This window comes from Pseudonaja textilis, chromosome 1, assembly GCF_049901715.1.
Source record: "Pseudonaja textilis isolate UNSWEBS1 chromosome 1, rPseTex1.2, whole genome shotgun sequence".
Classification (NCBI taxonomy): Eukaryota; Metazoa; Chordata; class Lepidosauria; order Squamata; family Elapidae; genus Pseudonaja; species Pseudonaja textilis.
In genome coordinates, this window is record NC_141990.1 from 265715446 (window position 1) to 265728728 (window position 13283).

The 13283-nt window shown below is 36.1% G+C and overlaps 1 protein-coding gene across 2 annotated transcripts in view; it reads left to right on the forward strand.

Annotated features, from left to right (window-relative positions):
- The window catches only part of PALS1 (protein associated with LIN7 1, MAGUK p55 family member), a 56117-nt gene that overhangs the window by 34647 nt on the left and 8187 nt on the right, over nt 1–13283 (forward strand). For both annotated transcript variants that reach the window (XM_026708462.2, XM_087921686.1), the window contains 8 exons: nt 1098–1175; nt 2164–2310; nt 3623–3784; nt 5648–5725; nt 7773–7956; nt 9645–9716; nt 10077–10148; nt 12561–12728. In XM_026708462.2, coding sequence (XP_026564247.1) covers nt 1098–1175; nt 2164–2310; nt 3623–3784; nt 5648–5725; nt 7773–7956; nt 9645–9716; nt 10077–10148; nt 12561–12728 — 961 coding nt within the window. The remainder of the gene's footprint in view (nt 1–1097; nt 1176–2163; nt 2311–3622; nt 3785–5647; nt 5726–7772; nt 7957–9644; nt 9717–10076; nt 10149–12560; nt 12729–13283) is intronic.

Consider the following 13283-nt stretch of genomic DNA (forward strand, 5'->3'; position numbering starts at 1 on the left):
TCAAGGAAAAAATCAAGGAAGTCCCATTGCCTTTTGAAAAGCACCTTTAGGATTTCTGTTACTAGCTTTTTAGATCACACTTATCCAGCTTTTTGAAAGTGTTCAATATACTTTAAGTCTCTTAAGTCTTCTTTTGATGTTATATTTTAATGTTATTCTTCCCAGAATGCAAAAAACACACAGAAAAATAGTTATCTGCTATTGTAAGTCCAAAGGATCATATGCATAGGAGTCCTCGTGATGTAGTGATTAGAATACAGTATTGCAGGCTAACTGCCTGCACCCTGGAGTTTGATTCTGATGCAATCAAAGTTGACTTAGCCTTCCATCCTTCCGTCAATGAGAACCCAGATTGCAGGGGGTAATATTTTGACGTAAATTGTCGAGAGAGTGCTGTATAGCACTATGGGGCAGTATATAAGTATAAATTCTATTGTCCCAAAGGTGCTTTTTCAAGAGGCAACTGGACTTTGTTTTTCCTTGAAGATGCTTAGCTTCCCATTCAAGAATTGAAGTTAAATAAACAAAGTTGTTACCTTTTCAAAAAGCACCTTTGAGGTAAAACAATGACAATATAAAATAGCATTTGATGTCTTGCAAAAGCCTAGCAGAATGAGAAAGACTCTGTGCATCTTTGAAGTGTTTTCATAGTGTGGGAGAAGCCATCAAAAAAGAGCAGCCTTGGATTCTCATCCCCTTTACTTCCAGTAGGATGGAGAACTTCAGCATTCCGTGTCCTCAGGACAAGCACATAGGTTAGGTTCCATTTATTCAGTATGGAACAGTTAGCCCCCTATCTCATCATCTTTGGTAATGCCCTATCATTCCCCTCCCGCAGGAGTTCTACTTAGATGGCTGTTTTCCAGAGACATTTGGAATTGGAAGATCCTTGAATGCTCTGAGAGAAGGTTATGTTAAAAATGAATGGGTCTCTGATTTCTTTTATCCATTTACTGTATTAAAAAAATAGTTAGGAAATCAATGTTTGTGTAACATACTACACTACTTACAGAAAAGATGTTCTTGTGTGAAAAATAAAATAATATTTTGCTTATAATGAATGGTAACTGATACATTTTTGGTGTTTTAATTCCCAGGTACAAAATGTTTTGAGACCAAGCCATCAGAAAGATGGGTTGGAACTTAATTCTTTATTGAATGCTCCTCATGTTCAGGTAGGAATACTCTGTTTTAAAGTATAAAACATTCAGTTTTTTAAAATACACAATATATAGATACCTACTGTTTTTTTCCTCTATCCATATGGTAAAACTCTGATGTCAAAGAAATAGTAATTATATAATTGAGATAACTACACGTGTATTTCTATTGGTGTTTGTGCAACAATGATGAGAAATCAAGATTTAAAACAAATTAATTTGTTGACTGTGAACTTTCTAAAGTGTCAGTTGTAAAATGCTAGCAGTATGAACATGTGAGTACTTTTAATAGTACCAGAATGAGACTTAGCATCAATAATGGCCAGCACAATTATTTACTGTTTTTCATAGGATAACATGAATTAATAATAAAAAACATAATAAATGGAAAACAATTTCCTGTTACATTAACTTTTACAGCTTGTATTGATAAAAATCCCTTATTCCTTGAACCACAATGGGCTCAAGGAATACTGGTAGTCCTTGCATAGCAAGCACTCATTTGGCAACCTTTGGAAGTTATGATGCCACTGAACAGAAATTTATGGTGGATCCTTGAAGTTATGTCTCTGTAATCACATGATTGCAATTCAGGCACTTGACAATTGGCCTGTAACTGCTGACTTCTGACAAGCAATGTCAGTGGGCAAACTGGCAGCAATTACTGTCATGTAACAAACATGCATGCTCCTAACAAATATGCATAAGAACTGCAATCAGACCTGCTGTTGCATTCATGTGTGAAATTGGTGGTCTCAGTTATAGCTGTTAACTGACTGTAACTTGTACCATTCCTTAATTTGACTGTTCACCCATATGGAATCATAAGAAATTACAAGAAAAGTGTATTCTGGTTAATACCACATCCAGTATTGAATTTTGTATCCAGTATTGAATTTTTGTGGTACTTTTACCCTGTTCCGCTTACTCTTTGCTATCTACTATAATTAACACAATGGTACAATTTACTATAATAAATTTTAAGTTTACTGTTTTGCACCAGGCACTACTTTTGGCTCATGATAAAGTTGCTGAGCAGGAAATGCAACCAGAATCAGTGGCAGATGAAAAGATATATGAAAATGTTGGTGTGTATGGAGGAGAAACAGTTAAAATTGTTCGCATTGAAAAAGCTAGGGATATTCCATTGGTAAGTATACTAAATGTGATCTGGATAAACATTGACTCCCATATTTTTCATAATGCTTGGTCTGATCATTATACTACATTAGAGTACATTATCTGAAAAAAGGGAATACTGAATAATGAGTTTTTGCTCACATTCTCAGATTCCCCTGAAAATTCTGATCTATTTTAAACAGGTTCAAGTGCTGGTTTCACATACATATGTATTTTTCTGCAAAAATTGAATTGAAAATTGAGCATAATTTCAATATTTATAGGGCATAGATCTCAATGTTCCTCAATATATGAATATACTAAAAACTAATTTCAGATATCTATTAGGTATTGTTATTTTTCCATAGAAAGTGTGCTAGAAAAAATTGGCATTACGGAATTTCTTTATGAATCTTTATAATTCATTTCAGTATACTGCTGTGCTTTGGATAAAACTGCACTAGTTCTGTAATTGCACTCACGTTCATCACAATATATAGAAGAGAGATGATCTTGGAAAGGAGAAGCCATTAAGGGATACAATGTGGGAAAATGAAAAGCCTGAGAAATAAACTCAATAACTTTGATTCTATTTGGATAAAAGAAAACCCTTTCACACTTGTGCTTATTATACCTTATAAAAATAGTTTTGCTGGAATACTTACGATGTGTTTCCAGACCTGCCATATCTTGAAAGGCTGACAGGATGCATGCATCTTTACCATTATATCACAACTCTTCTTCCCAAAGGACATTTTTGTTTTTATCACTTTATATCCATATGATAGGTTCAAGAAAGGAAATGAAAAAAAAATTATCTGGTTATTTTTTCTGGCTCTGTGAGCACAAAACCTAAGTATGACGCTGCACATTTATTAGAAGAAAGATTTGATTTTTTTTGTAATGATGGGCACAAGATGCTATAAGGCATTTTGTGTTTTTGTTGTTGTGCTAACAATAGAAACTAAATATTATCTAGAAACTGTATTTTCAGTTTTTCTTTTCATTCTATTTTTAGCCTACTCATGAAAGACTGCAGAATACCATTCACAAACAAAAAAAATGCATGATTCTCTTGCAGAATTTCTGTCTTCTGTGTTACTCTGTGGAATAGATCAGACCAATTTTAAGACGTCTGGGCTTCTATTCCCAGAATTCCCCAGCCAGCATGTAGAAGTAGAAGTCTAGACATCATAAATTTAACATGGTAGAGAAACACTGGATTAGACTGACAGATTGAGCATAAGATGCCTGAGTGGTGTTTCTATCTGATTCAAAACAAACTTTTTAAAATTTTAATAATTTCTCATCATCATCTCAAATGTACACTTCTTATTACATAGGGTGCCACAGTGCGAAATGAAATGGATTCAGTCATCATTAGTCGAATAGTGAAAGGAGGTGCTGCTGAAAAGAGTGGGCTCTTGCATGAAGGTGATGAAGTTTTGGAAATCAATGGAATTGAAATTCGTGGAAAAGATGTTAATGAGGTTTTTGACTTGCTGGTATGTTATCACTTATTTGATAGAGCCAGTTTGATATAACGGTTAAGACATCGGGATAGAAATCGGGAGACCCTGAGTTTTAGTCCTGCCTTGGGCAAGAAGCCAGTTGGGTGACCTTGGGCCAGATACTTTCTCTCAGCCCTTGAAAGAAGGTAATGGTAAATCACTTATGAAAAACCTTGCCAAGAAAACTGCAGGGGCTTGTTCAGGCAATACACTTGAAAAAAAGAGGCTGGGGCAAAGAAAACCTGATATTATCCTTAGCATGCCAATTACAAATGGCAACAATTTCAAAGTTCTTGGAGCTCCATCTTGGAACACCCATTTATAGAAGTCAGGGATTTTGTTTAGGCTAAACTTTAATAGCATGCATCAGTTTCTATATTTATATTTCTGGAATGTTTAATCTCTGTGTTGTAACTATTTCTGATTTAAATATTTTTTACTAATCAAAATTTCCATGTATATCTTAAGATATAATGACACTGGCTTAATATCTGTAAGTTGCACTAAAAAGGCTGATTATCATATTGTTAGGTACAGAACACAACACAATAATTACAAATAAATTGAATTAGTTTGAACCCAATGAACAAATATTAACTCTAAAACGACCAGCATTACACTACATTAAAATATGCATGGGATACAGCCTAGTACAGTGGTTGCCAACCAGTGGGATGGGGACCATTGGTGGTCCACAAGAAAATTTTGGTGGTCCACAGAGAAATGTCACCCCCAAAACACCCCCCAAAGCAATGCTTCTTTCCACTTCTTTCTTCTTCTGCTTTTGGCTGCATGCAAGGAAAGCAGCAAAAGTCTTTCTTTCTCTCCCCCAAACTTTGCCAGAAATGAGTCTTTGGGACCCTGCAAGACATCCTGCTCCAAGAGGCTGCGCCGGCAAAGACTCATTCCTGGCAGAGTTTGGGAGAGAGAAAGAAAGACTTTGCTGCTTCTGCTTCTTTCCTTGCATGAAGCCAAAAGTGTCTCTCTCTCTCTCTCCCTGAGAACGGAGCAGGAGACTGTATTCTGCGATCCCAAATAAAGAATGATCGATCAGTAGGAAAACAGGGTGGGGAATTTTCTTATAGCCTTTTGGGGTATTTTCCCAGGGTCTCTGGTCCATGGGATTTAAAATTATGAGTTTGGTGGTCCCTGAGGTCCAAAAGGTTGGCGACCCCTTGCCTAGTGCATATGCATTCCTAATCATTTAAAACAAGTATCCTACTTTGAGTACAATGCCAGCTGGGTGATCTTGGCGCAGTCACTTTATTTCGGCTCAGCTCATCTTACAGAGATTATTTATTTATTAAAAGTTGTTGTGCCATGCATCTCACTGATACTGTGAAGTTGTAGTTGGGAAAATAGGAGGAGGAAGGAGCATTACATATGTTTACTGCCTTGAATTATTTATATAAAAAAGCAAGATTGTAAATAAATAAACAAACAAATCAACAAATAAATAATAAATCATATCCCACTCTTTATTTGCAAAACTCTTCTAAAATTCTTTGGCTTAAAGAAATGAAAACAATAACAGAATATGTATAGTGTCAAAATCCAGCAGATTAAAATACGTTGGAATATTGACAAAAAGTTAATTCATAAATAAAAACCGGGGATATTCTGTCTCTGAAGTGTGACCTGAATAATGGTACCATTCTTATTTCTAAATTGCTTACGATGATAGATCTGATACGTTTGGCTGATTTTTAAGAGAAGAATAATGCAGCATTTTATATCAGAATATGTCCAAATGGAGTTTTGAAATGTAGTATCAGCATACAGAAAGAAGACAGTTGGGCAAAAACAGTAATTTACCAAGGATTTTAAATTATCATTCATTGTTGCTTTTTTTCACAGGCAGACATGCATGGCACTCTGACATTTGTGCTGATTCCAAGCCAACAGAATAAGCCCCCACCTACAAAGGAGACAGTGGTATGTGACATGTGAACTTCACATAACAGAGGCTCAGTTGATGTTTATACTCTGGGGTTTTTTTCAATCTTTATTTACATTTATTTATTTATAAAACTTATTTGCCATCCATCTTACCATCGGGGAACTCCGGATGTCTTACAGTGATAAAAATGTATCTATACATATAAGTTAAAACAAAAATAAATTAAAACCAAACATTAAAATCTAATGTTATTCAAAGTCATTTGACATTTCAAAAACGAAACAACATGAGGCTACCTATTCCTTGATTCTTGGTTATAGCAATCTAAAATTCATGTTTTGAATTTGACTTAAAGTCCTGCCTCAATTTATTATTTAAAGGAAGTATTCGGGTTATATGAGAAGGAAAAGAAATTTAATTTAGAAGACCTTGAGTCTTGTATAGTTCTACAAGTGTTTGGAGCAGTAATTTGAAGACCAATTTTTTTTTCTAACAGGCAGGAGAAAATAAACAGGAGAGGATGATAAAGGGTTTCTGGATTGTTATGTCTATATCTTAGCTGAAGAAGCTTCTTGGATGAGAAGCAAAACGTCTTCAAAGAAAAACCAGAAAGTCCAGTTGTCTTTTGAAAAAGCACCTTTAGGACATCCACATCTTAGTGGTTTTCTTAGTATCAGTTGTCCCTTCCCCATGAGAAGCATTGGGAGAAGTAAGAGAGAAGGGAAAATCCTCCTGGGCTGTCAGCCTTCTTATTTCTTAACATGAATAAATCTACTAATAGTGCATCCTGAAAGATCTAAAGCACCAGGATAGTCAAGCCTCTTCCATCCAAGAACTGCCAAAGGACATTCTTGAGAATGACCAGTGCAGTTTCCAACCCTTGCTCAGGCCTGAAGCCAGAATGCCAAGGGCCTTAGCTAATTCATATCCTCCAGAGCCCTTTCCGTATTGGCCCCACTATGTTCTCAGTATCCCCTGCTCCCCCCCCAAAAAAAAATGAATGTAAAAGAGTAGAAATAGTTCAGTTTTGTTAGATTGAAGCCTGGTTTCTTGAGAAGTGGGCAAATCAATAGCTCTTTAAGGATCTCTGATAACTCTCACTTAATCACAAGTGAGATCCAACTTCGAATCCCCTGCCTCATTGCTTTAATTCATCAGGTAGGGGACAGATCCCGTTCACAAGTGGCAAAGCTAAGACTGCAGAAGACTCTGTTCACTTTGAGGGATCTATGGGTCCAAAACCCTCCCAGATAATGGCACAACATGTTACTTTAACATTTCTAAAGATTCTGCTTATCCATTTTCTAATTGGGAACACAAGCAAATAATTTTATCTATGAAATTCTCAGCCAGATAATAGCAACTTACATTGATTGGATCTTTCAGCCTATCCGTCCTCAGAAGAGTTCATTAGCTGCCCCTCCGCCCATGCCCTTGTAACTAGAGCATAGGTTTGAACCTGGGCTCCTACCAATGTCAGGTTACATTCATTTCTTGAGCATCATCCCAGCTGTCTCTTTGCCTACTTCACTTCACAATGCTTCTCAATAAATCAAAGAACTGCATGGGTTCAGTGGGCAGGTAGTGCCTAGTCAGGGCCTATCCTGTTAATATCAATAGCATTTACACTTATATACTGCTGCACAGTGTTTTACAACCCTCTAAGTGATTTACAGTCAGCAAATTGCCCCCGACAAGCTGGGTTCTCATTTTACCAACCTTGAAAGGCTGAGTCAACCTTGAGCCGGGTGAGATTTGAACTGCCAAACTGCTGGCAATTAGCAGTCAGCAGAAGTAGCTTGCAGTACTGCATTCTAACCGCTGTGCCACCACGGGTCTTTAAGTGCCGTAGTTGTCTATATTTCAGTATTCAGCAAGGAGCCTAAAAGAAAACCTTCCAGGTTCCTGGAGAACTCCAAGAAATCTATTGAACCCATCAGATGTTGTATCCATTAGGAGTTGTAATCTGTTTTTGAAGTAAGGGTATTTTTTTAAAAAAAAGGGGGCGGGGAGACCTTTTTACTAGAAATTAATCATTAGAATTGCCTATCCATTTTGTGTTTGTATGTTTTTGTGTCCTAGATACATGTGAAGGCTCACTTTGACTACGATCCTTCTGATGACCCTTATGTCCCTTGCAGAGAGTTAGGGCTGTCTTTTCAAAAAGGAGATATACTCCATGTGATCAGCCAGGAAGATCCAAATTGGTGGCAGGCTTATCGAGATGGAGATGAAGAAAATCAGCCTTTGGCAGGCCTCATTCCAGGTACTTAATGTTAAGAAAAGCAGACTATTCACATGGGCACTCATAAAATATCCCCCCCCCCGCTTTGCTGGGAATGACAACATTTCAAATGTTTCATATTGGTCTCTTGAGCAAAGAATTTTATTTTTTATTTTGTATGATGCCTTCTAATATAATACAATTATTCCTTTTTTGAAGAGTTGACAAAAGGCAGAAGCAATAGCACAGTTAATAACAGCAGTTTAGTGACCTGGTGTTCCCCTAGGTTTTTAATCATGAAAACTTAATGTTTGGTTATGTGCTCATTTTATTGTTAGGTCTTCAACAATAGTATCATGTTTTAGAACTAGTTTTTCCTGTATATTTGAAATGTAATCAGTAATATTGAAATTAGAAGAAAATATTTGTAAGTGCTATTGGTCTTAAATAAAATATGTATAAAATGTATTGAAGTTACAAAAGGAATATTCGCTGTAGGGCAAAAGCTTGCAACTGAAATGGCTCCTACTATATATAGCAAATAATAAATTTAATTTTATTCATGCTTATAACACAGGAATCCTATTATTTCCTTAAGATATAGCAAGGTAGAATGGACCTATTAATAAATATTAGCTTGGGAATTTATTATTTAAATTGCTAAAAATGTACTTTTTCACAAAAATAGGAGCATTCTAGTATTGTACCATATTAATGACTAGCAAAGTATTACATCCCTTTTTATTAGTCCTTTAGATGAGAGAACATTACAATGAAAATAGATAAACCCATAATTAATAAATCACTAGAGAAAGTAATTAAGTTTGGAAGAGTTAGCAGTAAAAGGCAACTAAGCCGCCAAAGAACTCAGTGGCTGGACAGCATGATAACTGACCCCAGCCAGAGCATAGGAAAAACCAAAGTAGTGCAAGATCTGGAGAGACCTGGCCCAAAAAATCACCAGGAGTCTGACACAACTAAATGAATATCATCATCATCATCATCATATAACAAAAAAGTAGACATGAAATGCAATGAAATTGCTTAACATAAATTAATTGAGTAACATCTATTTATTAAATTTATATGCTGCCCATCTTATTGTTGAATGATTCTGTGTGGTTTACAACATCATAAAACAGTCATATAAAATATTAAAACATTACAAACAGCATTAAAAGTTAACAAAAATTAAGTTAAAAAGGAACCAATACATAAACAGGGTGGAGGTGGGATCTTCTCAATCTACTATCACCAATGAGGGATGTCCCCATAGGACCCCCAACTAATTGGCTGAGCCAGGTTTTCAGGCCTTCTCGGAAGGCTAAAAGGGTGGGGACAGATCTCATCTTGTGGGGCACAATGTTCCAGAATAAGCTGTTCTGGATCATCAGCCAAAGTTCCTTGGCCAACTGGATCCATAGCAAGCCCTTTCTCCCAGAGCAAGTGGGGTGAGCCCATCCCATAATACAGAAGTGGTTTCAGAATTAATTTGAAGCTGAAACCATTTTATTCCATTGTCTTGACTTGCCAAATAGATAAAACAACATTGCTCACAAGGTGAGAAGAATATTTCTCATACAATTTTATGAAAGATACATGTTTAATGATCAGTGGAAGTTTTCTTCAAGCCTATTTTGAAATGCTCTCAAAATAACGTTTATTATTCTAAGAAAGATACTGTTATATTCTTTCAGTGTTAATTCTCGTACATATTTTCTTTCATGAAGGAAAAAGTTTTCAGCAGCAAAGAGAAGCAATGAAGCAAACTATAGAAGAGGACAAAGAGCCGGAAAAATCAGGTAAGTGGAAAACTTCAAAAATACTTGTGTTAGCAAGTTTAGTGATTTTCAGTTGTCTTATTAGTCACAGCGGATAGATGGATTTATTATCTGGACAATTGATTTGTCTTAAGAGGGGTATTCTTTCTTTTAACATTGAGCTCAGTGTTTTTCAAATTTGGCAACTTTAAAAATGTGTGGACTTCAGCTTTCAGGGTGTGCTATCCTGGGGATTCTAGGAGTTGGAAGACCTTATATCAACTTTAACATGGTCTTCCTTAAGTGCAGTTCTTATTTGCAATGTTTCTTAACAAGGATTGTTTAGAAAAAACAGCTACAAAGATTGAGTTGAGTAACCCACTGTTTTTTGGTTGCTTTTAGGAAAACTTTGGTGTGCAAAAAAGAACAAAAAGAAACGGAAGAAAGTTTTGTACAATGCCAATAAAAATGATGGTAAGAAAGGGTTTCAACTAACTTCAGGATACTTTTTTCTGGATGAATGAAGTGTTAATGGGATATGGTGCAGGTAGTCCTCAACTCGCAGCCACAAACTGGGACCAGAATTTCTGTTACTAAGCTAGGTGGTTGTTAAGTAAATCACACCCAATTTTAGGACATTTTTTGCAATAGTTGTTAAGTGAATCATTTCAGCTATTAAGTGAAACACGTGATTGTTAATCAGATCTGGCTTCCACCATTGACTTTGCTTGTCAGAAGCCTGCTGGGAATGTCATACATGAGGTCATACATAAATGAGTACCGGTTGCCAAGTGCCCAAATTTTGATGGTGTTGTTGTGGTTCGCAGGCAGCCTGTGCAGACAGCAGCAGAATCGGACACTGGGAAGAAAGGGGATCAGTCCGGGGATCTGGAGAGGACTCGGACGATGGTCCTGCGCCCGATGCAGAGATGGAGCCAGGACCATCTGGGAGTGGGGTGCTGCCTCCGGAGCCTTAGAAATGGCAGCAGTGAGGCAGAGGACCCCCAGGGGAGCCTGTTCCCAATGCGCGTGTGCGCAGAGATGCTAAAAGGCAAGAGCAGCTGAAACAAAAGGGGAGACTCAGGAGTAAGGCTGGGAGGTGATTGCCCCTCCCATAAGGTATAAAGGACAAGCAAAGATGATGAAACCTTTGCAGGAAGCAAAGTTTGTTCGGTTCAGATTCATTCTTAAAGATCTTTGTACTTCGGTTGGTTTTTGTTCTAGTTTATTTGACACTTCTGTCATTGGCAGCACTTCACAGGAAAGAAAGGTGGATGCTTATCTTGAGGGACTGTTTGAGATTCATTACTGGCTGGGAATGAAAAAATTCCCAGCATTGCAATAAAACAAGACTTGTTTTTAAAATAAATGTGTGCATAATTACAGTCTCAGAAGCCTTGGTCAGAACAGATGTGACTATGGGGATACTGCCGTGGTTGTAAGTGCAAGGATTGGATGTGCATCATTTTTTGTAGTGCCTTTGTAATTTTGAATGGTTGCTAAATGAATGTTTATAAGTTGAGCACTACCTGTATAACTTTCCTTTCTCCTTTTTTTTATCAAAATGCACAGTAGTTATGATAGCTCAGTTGCTTACTTTAAAATTAAATTAGTCACACAGAACTGTTTAAAATATTTGAAATATATTTTTTGTATATGTTCTCTTGTCTCTTGTTTTTGTTTGGTTTTTGAACACATTCATGATTGCCACCATATTCTTACTTGAGGGTTCAGTATCTCCATAGCTGTTCAGAAATGATTCTAATCTTCAGGGATACAGGTAGTTCACAACTTTACAACTACAATTGGGACTGGAAGTTCCATCACTTAGTAATGCAGTCCTTAAGTGAGCCATATATGATTTTGTGATCTCTTTGTCTGGTGGTTAATCAAATACAGCTTCCTCCATTGATTTTGCTTGTCAGAAGCTCCCTAAGAAAGTTGTAAATGGCAAAATCATGTGACCCTGAGATGCTGCAACCATAAAAAAACACAAGCCGGTTGCCAGGTGCCTAAATTGGCTCACATGACTATGGAGATGCTATGATGGTCATGTGAGGGCTGGTCATAAGTCACTTTTATCAGTAATGTCATAACTTCCAATGGTCATTAAACAGATGGTTGTAAGTTGAAGACTACACATATGAGTATTTCTTTTAATCAGGATCTAAAATTTGGATGGGAAATAGACCTTCTGTTTTGATACTTCATGTAATGAAGAAAGATGCCAAAAAGCATGTGATCCACATCTAATGTTTTGGATCAGTATTTGAGCGAATAATTTTCTTAATCTATTAAAGGCATCTCAGAGTACTTTTATTATTAATTTAAATCTCAACCGTGTCAATCTATACCATACATGTGTATATATGTGTACATATATATGTGCATGTATGTGTCTATATCTGAAGTCACACAATACAGTTTACTAATAACTACTAATGAAAAGCTTTTTGAATTAGGGGCACACTGCAATTTAGTATCAGCATTAGCAGTTTTTAATATAATACTTCATAATACATGCACCCACATTTATTGCATGTATAGCACAAATGTTGCATTGGGATATCTATATAGGAATCCTGTTATAATATGCATAGGGCTTTCTTGACTAGGAAGGCACTATGCATATTACTACACATAGGATATCTATCTACTTATCATTTTCTCTTTATCATTATATAATTATAAAAAATAGCTGAGTTAGCAGCAAAAGAAATGAGAGAAAACTCTTCAAATTATTGTTAAAATCCAAACCGTTCTGATATTTGCAAAATAGAATTTATATTTTTCAACCTGTCAGTGCTACAAGAATTGTATTTATTTTTACAAAAGAATAAGCTTTTTAAAAAAATTGTACATTTATTCTGGGCTTTCTTTTTGAAGATTATGACAACGAGGAGATTTTGACTTATGAAGAAATGTCACTTTATCACCAGCCAGCAAATAGGAAACGACCTATTGTCCTGATTGGTCCCCAGAACTGTGGTCAAAATGAACTGTGGCAAAGATTAATGAATAATGAAGCTGACCGATTTGCTTCTGCAGTTCCTCGTAAGTTGAAATTATGGACATCTCACTGCTCTATTTTTTTACTATGTCATTTTGTAGCTTAGTAGATTTGACATATAATGATATTGAGGGAAGATGCTTTAGTCTAATCTTCCTTAGTTCTGTATTTGTTATTATATATGTGTAATTAATAAGTCATCATAAAGAGAAATTTGTCAATCTCATTCACAAAAACTTCACATTACCAATTTAGTTATTTCACGTTTTTAAGAATGTATTATTCTGTTTCCGTTTCAGTAATTTCAATTGCATGTGTAATTCTCTGCATCCTGTGTTCAGCAGTGTTCTTAATATTTGGAAATGTGCTATATAAGACTGTATATATGCCATACGTTACAACATGTAACGATTTTTGAACCCATTTAACGAATTGAAGTATTTAGAATGTAAAATGAAAAGTTTTTAATTTAGCTCAAGGATGCTCAACTGAAAAATGGTTTTTGCAGATAGCTTTTTCTCCAGCACACCAATTGGAGAACCCATACACGGGTTGACACATGCCTTTCTGCCTAGAGACTGAGTCATCAATTTGCCACG